At 38.7% G+C, this 15,632-nt stretch overlaps 1 protein-coding gene across 1 annotated transcript in view; it reads right to left on the bottom strand.

Moving 5' to 3' along the window:
• The window catches only part of NIBAN1 (niban apoptosis regulator 1), a 58,845-nt gene continuing 43,213 nt past the window's right edge, over window positions 1-15,632 (bottom strand). Inside the window, exons 6-14 of the mRNA XM_063298420.1 lie at window positions 11,913-12,028; window positions 11,325-11,429; window positions 10,573-10,735; window positions 7,253-7,440; window positions 6,432-6,593; window positions 5,446-5,556; window positions 4,295-4,402; window positions 3,004-3,115; window positions 1-2,580 (exon numbers count right to left, since the gene is read on the bottom strand). Of these exons, the coding sequence (XP_063154490.1) occupies window positions 1,259-2,580; window positions 3,004-3,115; window positions 4,295-4,402; window positions 5,446-5,556; window positions 6,432-6,593; window positions 7,253-7,440; window positions 10,573-10,735; window positions 11,325-11,429; window positions 11,913-12,028 (2,387 nt within the window). The 3' untranslated portion in view covers window positions 1-1,258. The remainder of the gene's footprint in view (window positions 2,581-3,003; window positions 3,116-4,294; window positions 4,403-5,445; window positions 5,557-6,431; window positions 6,594-7,252; window positions 7,441-10,572; window positions 10,736-11,324; window positions 11,430-11,912; window positions 12,029-15,632) is intronic.

Genomic DNA, 15,632 nt, shown 5'->3' with positions numbered 1-15,632 from the left:
ATTTCCCTTCATTCTATAGAATACTAAGAGATGAGGACAGAAAAAGTAATTCTAGGCATGTGAACAAGGGTTGAATATAGGCCTTAGAAGGCTGTTCTCAAGTTGTGAGTCAGAGGAATGGAGTTATAAATGCCCTCTCCTACTCTAAAAGAGTCACTGAATATCTGGAACCCTCTTGTTTATAGGGATAAAAGAGAAAATATCAGCAGGCAATCTTCTACTACATTGCACATGAAGTATTAAAGACAGATCTTGCTTTCCAGCCAATGGCCTTCTACCATTGGCTTCTTGTCTCCTTAATTAGCAGAATCAGAATAAATGGTGTCAAATAAGTAATATGGAACTCATCTTACATAGGCATAACGTATACAGGGGTAGAATTCAACATTTGGAAAATGGACTGCCATGATACTGAGCTCTCAATTATTAATTGTTGGCTTGTTGGCTTTTGTTTCATTTTTGTGTATAGTACAAGTCACTGTAAACATTTGTCATTCCCTTGAAAAGAGTAGTATAAAGTGCTCTGCAGAAGGTGTAGAAAAATAGGATAGAGAAATCTGCTCCAATTATTATGGCAATTTTTAAATATAGCAACAATGGTAAGAGGAGAGGAATCGGCTCTCTCCATTCTCAAAATATCTGGCAAAGCTTTTAAGTACAAAAACAACGATATAGCTATGAAAGTTCAAAACGTGTTGTATAAGACTCCAGTAAGGAAATTTTATTACTTCTGTTGAAGGTTTGCCTTCCTTTTTTCTTTACTACATATCATGCAATACTTTCTCTCTCTTCGTAACACCTGATTTTAGCACTTCCTTCTAAATTCTACTGACAATCACTGAAATCTCATCCACAAACAGATTGCTCATTGTCAACAGTGGCAATGAATATTCCCAATGAATTGTGTTTTCAAAAAATAGGAAAGGCTAAATGTTCTGTCAATTTATAACTGGTAGTTGCAAAACTCTTCACCACTTTAGCAATGATTCTTTGATGATTCACTTCTGAATGAGTAAATGACAAGCAGCAGCAACTGACAGAAGAGTATTATTCGAATAGTACAGATTTTCAGAAAGCCACAGGTTCAAATTAAAAGATGGCTCTCAAATAGTTTGGGAATTTGAATAAATCTCTCCAATCTAATTTTAAGGAGACTAATCATAACTCGGGGCTCAGGCTTTAAATTTCCAAAATAGTGTTTTTCTATTTTTCAAACTGTGAATCAGAACAGTTGCCCTCAGTATTTTTTAATCTTTCATCACTTAATTATATCTGTAGCATCTGCATCCAGCAAGGACACACCTCCTTGCTCAGAATCATCCCCTCGATCAAAAGTGACATTTTTGGAGTCCATGCCCACCAGATTGCTAGCCTCAGTTTCTTTTATTTCTAAGGAAACTGGCAGATTTGGTGGTTCATTGTTTAAAGATCCTGTATTCAACAGGCATTCTTGAGTTTCAGCAGGACAGCTCAAGAAGGATGATATCTCTGTTTCCCTCAGGACAGACTGCAGAAGGGACAGCTCTGCTTCCTGAAAATCTGTTTTAATACACTGTCCCATTTGGGAATGGTCTTCCTTTGGGAAAGAATGGAGAGAAGAAAATCCTTCTCTTATCTGATCAGGTTGTTCACCTTCACCATGCTCTGTTTGTGACTTCTGTTCTGCAGACACAACATTATGAGGTGAAAGGCCTACTTTGCTCTGGTCAGACTGTCCACTTTCAGTAGATGGCTTTATTTCAGGCTGGTCAGGGGTATTATCATTCTTATCATCTGAATGTGCTATGTTTGGCTCTGTGTTCAACTCTGCCCTTGAGACATCACTGAGACTCTGTTCTTCAGACTTCTCAGAAGCATCCTGATGAATTATGGTGCTTCCTTCCCAAGAGATACTTCCAATATTTGTATCATCTGCTTTTACAGTGGGCAAAGGCATGTTGGAAGGCTTCTGCAACTCACATGTTTGAAATTCCTCTGCATTCATGTTACCCTTTTTACTCTTTGCTTCTGCTTCTTCCTTTGGGTCTGACATTTCACATTCCTGTAAAACTTGTTCTTTGTTCCTAGGCTGATCATATTCTTGCAGTTCAACAGTCCAGGTCATCAAATTTCTAATTTCATTCACACCATCAGGAACTGGATGTTCTTCCTCTTCTGCTGATCCTTTATTTTGTTTTATTGTGTTTTCACAATCATTTGTGATTGGAAGGGCTCCCTTTACAACAGTAAGTATCTTTGGACAAAATTCGCTGCCACCAAGATCTGAAGTTATTATCCCCTCTTCTTTTGTATCAGCAGGACTACTAGCTTCAGCAGCTGAAATGCCTTCTTTATTGTCCACTGTCTTCCTAGCCTCATCACATTCCTCTTCTTGAGGAAGTTTTTCTGTTAAAAAGACGTCATTACTTTCAAGGCCACCATCTGATTCGTCCATCAAGTTGGTGGCTGGCACTCTAGCTGGGCTAGCCTGTGCTGATTCTACAGGGGTTTTTAGATCACTCAAACTGGATACGCTTTCAGAAGGCAAGTTTATTTCCTCATAAAGGTTATGTTTCTTCAGATGGACAGCTTCTTTTATCACTAAGCAGGAGATGGACACAAACACAGAGAGAGAGAGAAAAATCAGCCATGGGATAGGAGCAAAGAAAGATGCTGAGAATAAGGCAATACTGTCTTAGAAGAACTAGTTGGAGAGAATGGTCTCTTCCCAAATCATCCATAACGTTCCTCTTCTTTAATCAATAAAGCACCTTCCTCAGTCCGGTACCCCCAGATGTATTAGTCTACAACTCTGACAATGCCCAGTGAAAATGAAGGTACAGAGTGAAGATAATATATTTTTATTTTTCAGCCCTGTTTAAAAAAAACTATTGGCTATTAGAAGAATCCAAAGACTGCTAAATGAAAAAGATCAATGTAAAACTGCCATCTTACTGAATCTATCAGTCCATTTTTTTACTTCCCAAGACAGATTAATATGTGTCTCACAAGGAGCAAAGTTACCTTTTAGGGATTCATCAAGCAATGTTTGAAACAGAATCTCTTCATAGACATTTTCAACTTGTATCACACTGTTATATTCAGCAAAGATGTATTGCTCATACTCCTGAAGCACCTACAGAACAAGACACAATTTAAAATAGTAAGAATAATACATTTACAAAAAATAATGAAGTCCAATACAAATTAGGCTTATTAGAACATCTGAGAGTGAAGGTGTCTAAATCCATCTCTGCACCAAGACAAATTTCACTGGGAACAGCAACAAGTTAAGTGCAATGGGCTTCTCAGAGGATGCGGTTTGCAAAAATATTATGAGCACAGAATATCTGCACATTCTTAATCCTTTTGCTAACCACTCATTAATGCACCAGGAAAGTGGCTAGCCATTTTCCTGATAAAGGAAGAGCATGCAGTTTTTTTGCACTTGCAGTATTTTGCAAACCGGCCTCCTCTTTCTCAGGCTCTGAGAGCCCATTGCATGAAGATGCCAACAAACTCTGGTTACATTTTTTATGTTTCACTATCTGTTTTGAAAACACCTCACTCCTACATATTTCTGTTTCTTAATATTCTTCTAAGAATCAGCACTGCCAGGAAGTCCATAAAGAGGTACTGTATGAATTGTTTTTCAAGTAAACATAATGCATGCTTTATACACAGGATTGTGTAAGTTCTTCTAACCCATTTCTGTAAGTAAAATATGCAAAGGGTCCTTTGCAACGTCTTATCAGTTTGCCCAAAATGACTTTTAATTATCTTTAAATAAATATTTCGGACAAATACAGATCCTTTAATAACCCTAACCCTAACCCAATTGACTTTTCAAGGTCCCTTTCAATGCTTAAATTCTGCGACTTGCTCTAACATAAGGAAGTGTGGTGGATTGCAGAGCTGCTGCTCCTTCCCAAGTATCTGGCACCCAACATATTCCTTTGGCTTGAATCAAAGAAAGAAAAGACTAATTTTTTACAACAACCTTGAGGATTTTAGTAAGGGTGATAGGGTTTAAGCAAACCTTCATCACATGTAATCTAGACCAGTGAAAATCAATGGGATTTAAGTTAACCATAAGTAATTTAAATCGTACCAATTTCAATGCATTGTCTCTAAGAATGACTAAGTGCGAATCCAACCCACTGTCGCTGTCTTGTCTCCATCATTTCTTCACTTCCGCAGTCTTTAAAACTAAAGTACCATTGTCTGTTGACATTATTAGCATTTTAGTTTTGATATTTTTGGTTTGCAAATCTTACTCTCCTTTTGATTCAGATACTTCAGTATAGTAACCTACTGGTTTACACGTTGAAGCCAGTGTCCGCTGCAGTGTGGGCAAAGTGATCTGGACCAAGGCATCCTGAAATATCCTCTTCCGGATAGTACTGCTGTCATAATCATATTGCTGCCAATTTTGTGTAAAAAGAAGGATCAGGCATGAGTTTTTGGAGAGCCAAACACCTACTTCCCATCTTCCTCCCTCACTAAAGTACATCCACTAAAATCAGTGCACAGAATCAGTAACTATCTCTATTCCTTCATGATTTGTCTGGGGGACCAAAGACAAACTTGATGTTATCTTTATATATGTAAGTATGTATTTATAATTTTTATTAAGGTGGTTTTCAACAGAATAAAAACAGTACAAATTTTAAGTTGAAAGTAAGAAGAATAAAGAAAAATAATAAGTGAAGAAGAAATAAAAAGAGAGAAGTAGAAAAGAAAGAAAAGAAAGGGTTACAAAGGTTACAAAGATCCTAAGAAGATCGGAAGCCACTTCTTTGTAACAGACTTGATGTTACCAGAAATACATGAGTGCTATCCCTAAAAGTTGACCATTTATTGATTCTTGGTGTGTTCATTTGTTCATTTATTCATTTATTTATTCCCAACATTAGATGCAACTAGATATATAGCCTTGTATCAACAAAGAAATACACACATGCTTTTTACATCATCCTTCCAGGATATCCCTCCATAGTGTCTGGGTTACAGTTCCCAGAAATCCCAGCACATCTAAATACATCATGTTGGGGAACTGTCAGCCCTACAAGGCAGACCAGACCAAGGAGTAACTCAATGGAAGACTAAAGATTACTTTTATTTAGATTGGCTATACTGTAGTAATACAATATTGGAAGTCTGATTGTGCTCCCTCTTCTCTTTCTTCTATAACTACGATTTAGGGAGGTCTCTGAGTTGTTTGTGCACACTTTCTACATATCCCAGACATCATCTATGTTTTCCTACTTGTCTCTTCAGTAATGTTTTTCTCCTCTCTCCCTCAGGTCCATCCTTTTTACTTTCTACACCAGCTCAAATTGGATTGATGTTGAAAATACAGAACAACAGAAATACAGAAAATCCTTCTTTGGATTTTATAATGAACATTATAACCCTACATTCCTACTGCTGAGAACAAACAAAGGAAATAAACACATGCTTTACCTTAAGGACACGAAGTTTGACTTTTTCAATGGCTGTTGCTGTTTTGGCTATGTCTCTGGAGTGATTTAAACCCAATAGCTGCTCAAATGTATATACTGCATTTTCCAGAAGCTAGAAACAGATTGAAAAATAGTTGCCTTATTTATTTTCTTGCAGAAGTCCATCAATCAGTTTGTCAACATCTAGTGTACTTTATATGTGAGGTGAAAGGTGAAAGGTCCCCTGTGCAAGCACTGAGTCATGTCTGACCCATTGTGGGGATGCTGCTTTCGCGACGTTTTCTTGGCAGACTATAGCGGGGTGGTTTGCCATTGCCTTTCCCAGTCGTCACCTTCCCCAGCAAGCTGGGTGCTCATTTTACCGACCTCGGAAGGATGGAAGGCTGGGTCAACCTGAGCCGGCTACCTGAGAGAGAATTCAGCTTCCGCTGGGATCGAACTCGGGTCGTGTGGAGAGTTTCAGTTGCAATACTGCCACCTTCCACTCTGCGCCACACGAGGCTGTATACTTTATATGTACATAGAAAAATTTATTTACAAGGCATGTTGGCAATGTTGTTTTCTTCTTATTGCAGACATACTTGTCTTTGTGAATTACTGTATGAATTGATTTGTACATGAAATCATAATGCAGGTTTTTGGTGTATGTTTAGCATGTTGTGTGAACCCAGGTATTAAAGCTTTTAAACCATATTCAAGAAACCATGGCTTTGCATGATCCACGAACCACTTACAGTTTATATCAGGAATCTTATCAGATGGGAGTGACATCTACCTTTATGACTATGTGATTCAGAGATTTGATTTGAGGTTACTTGATCATATCTCCAAAGGACTTCTAGCTTGCATTTGGGAATCCAAATCATTAGAAATCAAGGAAGGAGTGGCCCAGTAAAGGTTGGCAAGTAATCCAAACAGATATTAAGCTCCTCAGAAGATCAGCCTGCATATCACTGATGGTCAAAGTATACATGACTCCTACCATACCTCCTGCATTACATTATGTGTCCTCTGGATAACCAAGTTAATGTTGTGGAATTTGAAGCGGCTCTTGAGGTCCTGGAGTTGCTCTTGAAGAAAGTTGACTTTTAGATAGCAAGGCTCCATTTTGACAGAGTTGTATGGCAGATTCATCAGGTGATTCACGTTCTGTCAGAAACACAGATTGGGAAGGAAATAGATTTTCCAGTAGCGATACATATACCATCCATTCAAAAATTAGAAGGTTGTGTAACCTGGTCAAACTCAGTAGCCCTTGAGTGTTACAGTACGTGACAAACATTTTTGGAGTTCTGCTGGCATTCCTCAGTGAAGAGGAATGAATTAGCTACTCATGGAAGAAAAAGGAAAGGAAAGAAGGCAATCCCTGAATTGGATCCTCAAGTCACACGGTTGACCCATGTCTTGTGCTGCAGCTGAGTGCTAAGGTCAATTTCTATAGGCTATTTTGTACAATAGTGTTTTTTCCATAGAAACATGTTGTTTCTGAGAGTTTCAGGGGAATTGGATTGTCTAATAATAAAAAAATATATGACAAGTCCAGGATATGTAATATAGCTTACCAACTTTTATAATCCTGCTTTATACATTTCAGGTGAGACAGGTTTCTCTTATTTTTAATGTACAGATAGAGACTAAGAGCAAGAGATAATGATTTGCCAAAGGCAACAGTATAAGACCTCAGTCAGACTTGGAAACCAACTGACCAAGATAATCTAATATGCTCCAGAGAAGAAATTGAAGGCTGCTGACCCAAGTGACTCCCATCCATGCAGATGGCAAACCATTTAGCAACAAGGCTACCTTACCTCATTTAGTATTGCGACATCATTTGTTCCTTGAAAGGTTTGGCTGATCGCATTGACCTCCTTTTCAAACAGCAGACAGACTTCGGTGAATCCAGAGCTCACTGGCCCCATGAGTTCCTCTAGTACAGAAGCTAAAAAGGGCTGAATACTTTCGCCACAACAGATCTGGATAGGTTCAGCTATGCTCCCTGAAGATTTAAGATAAACCTGAGTTGATCTCTAAGAAGGAGTCTCTAAAGACGAATAGAAGAGTTTGAACAAAAACTGCCATCTTATATAATTTATAACAGGTAGTCCTCACTTACCGACTGCTCATTCGGCTACCATTTGAAGTTACAACAGCAGTGAAAAAGGAGATTTATGACCAGTCCTCAAACCTGTGGCCGTTGCAGTGTCCTTGTGGTCTTGTGATCATGATTCAGGCACTTGGCAACCAGCATGCATTTATGATGGTCACAGTGTCCTGCGGTCAGATGATCACCACTTCTGACCTTCACTGCTGGTTTCCAATGAGCAAAGTCAGTGGGGAAGCCAGCAGGAAGCTGCAGGTCATGGTCCCGTGAAATCATACTTAAGGACCACAGGTGATTTGCTTCACAACTGCAGCAGGAACTGATGTCGTAAGTCGGGCACAGTTACGTGATGTTTCATTTTATGACCACATCGCTTAGTGATGGAGTTGCCAGTCCCAATTGTGATCAGTAAGTGAGGACTACCTGTAGTGACATCCCCTAACACCCATATAAAGGGTGGATAGCAAAAGTAAGCATGTGCAAGCAAAGAGATGAGGCAGTGCAAACAGAAACTGGCTTAATTCTCACTGGTTCTCACTGAGTGTTGTGGGACAAAGTAAAGAAGCTACAACCAAAGTACAGTTGAAACCTGATTCTTCCAGAGATTAGTACCACCAACAAAGGGAGCTTTAGCTCTTTCCCAATGGAAGTGGCACCATCCAGGTGCAAGGAATATATTAATACTTTACACCCACTCATAATACCCAGGTTCTTCCTACAAATTCTGCCCATCTAAATTTTGAGGATTTCACTAATGTATTCTAGAAGACCCTCCTTCCATATGCCTTGGCAGAGAAAGGGAAAAATTTGCAAATAGCCCCAGATTTTTTTACTTATACCTCTTTTACATGACAGTTCATTAATAACATGTGAAGGAAAAGGAAAACAACAGAGTAATAATATATAAACTTCTGAAAAGCCTGTTAGCAAAAATGTGAAGCCTGTTAGTGATAATAGTACCAGGTACACTCTAAAATTCCCTCTGGAGCTTTACCAAGCAAGCAAAGAATTGGGATGGAGTAAGGTGGTTTATAAATCAAATAAATAAATCTCATTAACTTTTTTCACTTGGAAAATTGATTTTTAGATTGCTGCTATTATCTACTGTTGGGTCAGTTCAATTTCCATAGGCTTTTGCGAGGTTTAAAGGCCTGAATCAAGCCCTCATAAACACTGGTGATCATAACAACAACAACGACAAAAAAACCCCACACATATCAAATCTGCTATGAAAGCAAGGGACATTCTGGGCCACATGATGGGTTACAGTTCAAACATAGTTCAAGTTATCCAAATTGCCCAAAAAGGAAATATTTAAGGGAACTATAAGGGTGAGGTCACACTCAATTTTTATTATCAAAAAGAACACAACCAACACCAATCGTCAATTGGCTGCAGGACTGGGAATGCTAAATTTAAATGCACACAGACATCATATTCTGGAAATGCAAAATTTATAAGGTGCTGCATTTGACATACTTGAATAGCAAATCCTTAATTGAAAAACAATGCTAGAGCTATTCCGCTGTTCCAGAACACAAGGATAAAACCACCAGCTTAAATTTGGTTAATGGAGTGATGTCACCCTAACTATGCAACTAAATTTCAGAGTTAAGAAAATACAAGATAATCTTTTCCCTGGAAAGCTGAACGCCAGTTTTGCAGATGGTCACTTCAACAGATACCTATAATGAATAATTTGCATCAGGATAACCCTAGGTTACATGTCGTATCAGAATATTGAAAAATCTGATAGAATCTGCAAATCAGTTCCATCACTGAGTAAAATTTATTCATTTGAATTAGAAATAATTAATTCTTGTTTGATTGATTGATCATGAGCCATAAAGTCATTTTCAACTCCTAGCAGCTTAGATAGATTTTCTCCATGATGATCTATCCCTAACCTGCTCTTTCAGGTTTCCCAATGGTGCACTCATTGCCACTGTAACTGAGTCCATCCATCTTGCTGCTAGTTGTCCTCTTCTTCTCTTTCCTTCCATGTTTTCCAGCATTAAAGCCTTTTCCAGAGAGCTGAGTCTTCACATAATGTGTCTGAAGTCAGATAATTTGAGCCTGGTCATCTTGCCTCGAGTGAGAACTCTGGGTTTATTTGTTCGATGATTCATCGGTTTGTTTTCTTGGCTGTCCACAGTATTCTCAAGAGTTTTCTCCAGCACCAAAGTTCAAAGGTGTCAATACTCTTCCTAGCCTGCTTCTTTAAAGTCCAACTTTTGCTTCTATAGAGTGTCACAGGGAATACCATGGCTTGCACAATTCTGATCTTTGTAGGTATAGACACATCATAGCATTTGAGCATCTTTTCCAAGGCCTACATGGCTGCTCTACCAAGTGCTAGTTTGTGGAATATTTCTTGACCGTATCATAATACAATTAAAAGGGCCATAAATGTTGGCTTTCAGTCACCTTATGGATCCTCCAGAGTAGGTAACTAAAAACCAACATTTATGACCCTTTTAATGATATTACAATTGTGGTAAGAATTAATTATTTCTAATTTAAGTGAATAAAATTTGCTCAGTGATGGAACTGATTTGCTCATTCTGATACTATGAGATTTTCCAATATTCTGACATGCAACCCAATTTATAAGAAGCCCTAATTGTTCAACAAGGCTTATTCCTGATAAATGTGCACAGAACTGCAGGCCAAAACTGAAAGTACTATTGACCATCTTCATTTGTACTGTACAATTTACACTTCTTTTTAACAAAATAGAATTAGATCACCTACAATATTAATAATACATTTGTTGCATCCACTTTAACAGGGCTATATACTGTACTTTCCAACTCAAAGAAAAAAAGCCCCATGCAATGCAAGCATATTATGAAATAAACCTAGGCCCATACTACATAAAAGATGCAAACATAAAGAAATCTGGACTAATTTTCTTTTAGCCAGAGTGCAATTTAGGATTGTCAACTGATACTAGACATTATTTCTATGACTATTAGAGGTAAAAGGAGAGGTGGAAAAATGCTGATTGTGTAACATTCAACTTACCTTTTATTTTCCCAGCTAAAAAGTCTTTCGAAGTCACAATTTGGTCCATGTTTGAGCGAATAGTTCCTTCTAGTCCTAGAGTGACCTCTTTGCATTCTTCTTTCAGAGCACCTAAACCATCTGACACCTGATCATGGACCAAGTGGTATGTTTCTTCTAGAATCTATAATAACAAAAAGCATGAATGAAACTATTTGCCAACTGCCAGGCAAACCAGTTTGCTCCAGACCAGCTTCATGAATTAACCATGGAGTTAACGTACTGTATGCCCTTGCAATTAAAATGTAACTTTTATATAAGTGGTCTGCTCACAGTGTTTGGTTAATAGTCTTTGACTTTGGTGGCTACTTTCAGCCACCACACCACTTGAAAGATACTAACTTCCTAGATTAAAGAAGGAACAAGTGGTTCAGAAATATTTAGCGAAAAGAAGTCTGAGTTTTGACATTTGCTAGCAAGAAACATCTTAGGGGACTGATGGTTTCAATGCTAGTTTTAGCTAACTACATTTATAAATAAGCTGGTTAAATTTGAAATTTAATATTGCTTTTTTAAAAAGGTACTCTGAAATTTTCTACTTCTCAGAAACATATGGAAAATAGTCTCCTTTTGTTTTAGCCCAAGACTTATTAACTTCATAGACACATCCAGGTGGCTTTCTTGACAACAAAGCAGAAGTGGTTGTTATCACCTTCTTCTGGGATATATTTTTTTAAAAACTTTCTGATCAGGAAATACAATATGGTACTTACACCAAACCATGCCCGCTTTCGGTCATTCCTCTTCCCTTTCATTTTAGGGAGCACCATGCTCTGCAGGCTAGGTAGGAGCTCCTCCATCACAAGGTTGCTAAGAATCTGGAAAGTGATAAAATGTAATAATTTTCTATTTAGCCTCAAAAGCACAGAAATGAAGACTGGAGGATGGTTCAGATGAACACTTTTTTCGTAAAGTCTTGTGCATGTGCCTGCAGTTTCTTTGCCCTCCCTTCACTGAACAAGCAAACCAACCATTCTTTCTTCCATTAACTACAATTTCCCATTCATCCAAATGATAAAACCAATAATAACTTTAGAGAATGAATGTTCTATAATGTAGCAGAGATTCAGATAAATCCTTCTCATCTTACAAATAGACAAGGCAGCCCACAAATTAACTTTTCCCCAATTCCACATCATGTCACCACTGTCTCAAGATAAAAATTAAATCTAATGTGCAACCCTCACTGTGAGTTGGTTCAGAGATAGCTTGGGTCAGGTGCATGGTTGCCATGAACTTCCAAGACACCTCCAAGTCTGCACATACTTATTCTGGTTGGCCTTATACCCCAAAGTAAATACCTGAATTTCATTTCCTGTAATCATTTCCGACAGCCCGTAATGGCCTTTCTCCTGACGGAAAAACTGGACAGCTTCTAAAAATGCTTGAGCTTCAAAGGAAGGCTGTTTGAAAGAATCTGAAAGACACAAGAAACAGTAACAACTGATTTGGACAAATGAATTTGATACTGGTTTTCTTTCCCATACTGTGTAAAGACAAAAAACCTGAATGTTTATTCATCTATTCATTCTGAATGTCTGGAGTTTTTTGCAGTTACCTTTTCTTTCAGTTGGCAGGTATGAAATAATTTTGCTAGGCAAAGTCTCTTATGAAACAAACCAGACTAAGTAATGCACCATGATCACTGTTATGGGAAAGCTCAGCCTTGACATCTTGCGCTCACGTTTAGCTTGCCTCTTGCACCACTCTAGCAACTTCCTGAAGACATACTTCGTTCTAGGAAAAGCTTCATGAGCAAAAGCCTCACAGCAGCCAAGAACAAAAGGATCCTGATGTTAATGCCACTTTTATTATACTTGAAATTTATTACATTGATTGCCCCAAAAGGAATTGCCCTGATAAAGACTACGAAGCTTGAGAAATCCAGATACATGAAAATGCCTTTCTGACTACCTGGACTAGAAATGCACATAGATATCTTTAATTTGGCCACTGTCTAGCTGTTAACCTCCAAAAAGTTCTCTGCAAAGCGAATAAGTTCTAAACAGCAAGTACAGTTCAGTGTAAACAAGTGTAAATTGATGCAAGTTGGCACAAAAATCCAAACTTCACTTATTAATGGGATCTAAGCTGGCAGTGAGTGACCAGGTGCTTTTCCACACTGCAGTCTTTAACTGCTTGTCTCCCACACATAAACCAGCTGCAAATGAAGTCAGTTTAACGAATAACTTTCTGGATTTCAACCCCTTCCTCTATTTTGGTGATATTTTGGTAATGGCTTGATATCCTGTCCAGTCTGTGCTTTAACCACAAAGGTTCTAGTTCTTCCTGGAACTTAGGCTAGAAGGAGAAAGGTGGCAGAACTCTGGTCAATTTCACCCAATGTTTTTCATTTTTTAAAAAAAGAAGCCACCCTTTCTCTGCTGACCTCTTTAAAAAAATAAAATAACAGCTGTTTCACTGATCCACTACTAAACCTGTAAAAATGAAGGGGGAAAAGATCCTGCCTTTCAGAGCAGTTAGTCCAGCACAAAATGGCCATCAAAAGCAGAAAGTGGGGACTGGAAGGTGAGCCTCCCACAGCACACACCAGGCAATTCGAAATGAGGCCTTTGTTGAGGATGGAATGAGGTTCAGCAGGTAGACTGGATTGCCCCACTTGAACACGCAGAGGAGGAAAAGAACTAGTTTTGTTGCGGAACCAGAAAATTCAGATGACTATTACCTTCCCAGAAGAATAGGAGTGGGCTGAGGATGACTGTCATCTGTCCCTCCACTCCCCAAACAGTAAATAGAGCTCATGCTGGGGCAAGCAGGAGGTACAGATCAGCCCCTAGAAAAGGATCTTGGGGTCAAAGTGGACAGCTCAAGGATTTCATGCTTGGAAGCCTTAAGAAGGGGACTGAAACACAGCTATACAAATCTATGGTGAGAAAAACAATTGGGCATATTGTGTAACTGAACTTAAAACATACCTATGCATACATGCCCATATACGGTAGACATATACACAAAAGGGCAATCAAAATTATTAAGGAGTTGCAGCTCCTTTGCAAGAAGAAAGATTCTTTCACTTAGCATGGAGGAGGATAAGGGAAGACCTGATAAAGGGATATAAAAACATGCAAGAGGAAGAAAATGTAACTAAAGAACATTGTGTGTTCTCTCACTGTGTTAGAACTCCAGTTCATGCACTGAAATGTATTGCAGGGACATTCAGGACTGGTAGAAAGAAACCAGGGTGCCCAGTTAAATGTCTGGAATTTGGTACCAACAGTTGTGGTAACAGCAGACAATTTGGATGGTTTTAAAAGGGTCCTGGACAGATTTGTGAAGAATGAGGCCAAAATGGCTACTAATTCTGATAGCTGTTTGTTACCTCTCCCGCCATAGGCAGTGTGCCTTGAATACTATAAAAAGAAAGTAGGAGAGGGCTATCATACCCAGTTGTCAAGCCCTGCAAGGCAGACAAATTCACAAAAAAGAACTATATGGATTTCTGAGAAGATCTTTACTGCTAGTAGGGTAAAGTGCAGAACTTTGACAGCCTGCTGTAGTAATTCTTAGATTAATTTATACCTAGCATAATTAATCCAGAGTTACTCTGAGTCTTTTTCTCACATTTTTCTTCTCCCTGGGTTGAGATGTCTTTTTTGCAATGATTCAATTCCCACCCACATGTTCCCAGGGCCTGCTAGATATTCCATCACACTAGTCCAGTCTTGTGAGTTTCCCAAGTATATCCAGTTGGCCACTCTATGACATGGAATGCTCAACCGGATGAGCATTTGGTCTGATATTGGAATGTTTTTCTTAGCTGGTGGGAGAGAACTGTCCCACCCTTGGCATCATCAACTGTCCAAGTAGCTATGGGAAAGAACAGGGATGCTCCACATGGCTCCCACTATAAGGTCAGTGGGACTGTTAAGCAAATACAAGACCTAAGTTTTATTTCTGGACTCTGCATTATTATACAGACATAGCAAACATTTCGTGTTTGATGCTGTGGAATGGAATGGTTCTAAAGCGGATACAGCCCACTTTTCTATCCACAGAGCATTTTATACACACACACACACATCTGAACCACCAGAGGGCCACCTGCTGGAAGCTTCCACCAAAACCAGGAGAGAAGTCAGATAAAGACACAGAAGTTTTAATCATTGCAATAGTAGGACTCAGTCGCATACTTTCAAATTTAACAGTGGTGCTCCTTCCTAACCAGTAAGGGGCAAACGGACCAGCTAGAAGGGTGCTGGCATTTGAATGCAAGGAAAATACAGTGTGTCCATCCCTTCTGCCCTAGCCACTTTCATTGGTCATGGGTCCTCTCTCACATCCACATGCTTTCAGAGACAGGAGTAGCACCCTCCCTGAATCCTAAAATGGCAGTGGGCATGGCTTAAAGAAAAATAGTTTAGTTAGTGGATATCACTGTTTTGCTGTCTGAGTAGTTATGGCAGATTCTCAAATACTAGCACAGCCAAAGACTGTTCTTTCTTTCCAAAGGTCACAAAGGAAACAGACTGGTTTGAAATGTGAGGCTCATAGCCTCAAAGGCCAAAATGTCTAGGATAGAATTATCAGTCACTAGATTCACTTGATAGTGCAACTCTGGGGAATCAGAATGGATAAAGGCATTCAAAATGCCCATTACTATACCATTAAAGTAGGGACTGTTCTGTTTTAGTAATTCTGTAAAAAACAGGCAACACTGAAGCAAGCACTTGGCAATGTAGTATATTTGAAATAACTCTTACCAATTGAGAATTCATTCTGTCACCACTGAGTTTAATCCAATCAACTTTCTGTAATCTTATTCCCTACCTGTTCTGAAGATGGAAAAAAAGATCCTAAGACTAAACATTAGAATAATAAAACATGGTTATTTGTTGTTTCATTAGTTCATTCTAATAACTAGGGAGCTACTAAAATTTATGAGACAGCTTTGCCTGCTCCAAAGCCCAACACAATGATGTCAACATTCCACAGGGCTGAGACAATTACTCTTTTTCTCTTTGGGGAGCAAAGTATTAGCTTGATATAGTACACTACTAGCA

Source organism: Candoia aspera, chromosome 3 (assembly GCF_035149785.1).
Source record: "Candoia aspera isolate rCanAsp1 chromosome 3, rCanAsp1.hap2, whole genome shotgun sequence".
NCBI lineage: Eukaryota > Metazoa > Chordata > Lepidosauria > Squamata > Boidae > Candoia > Candoia aspera.
The sequence above is the reverse complement of the archived record's forward strand: the minus strand, read 5'-3'. Positions and strand labels throughout refer to the sequence as shown.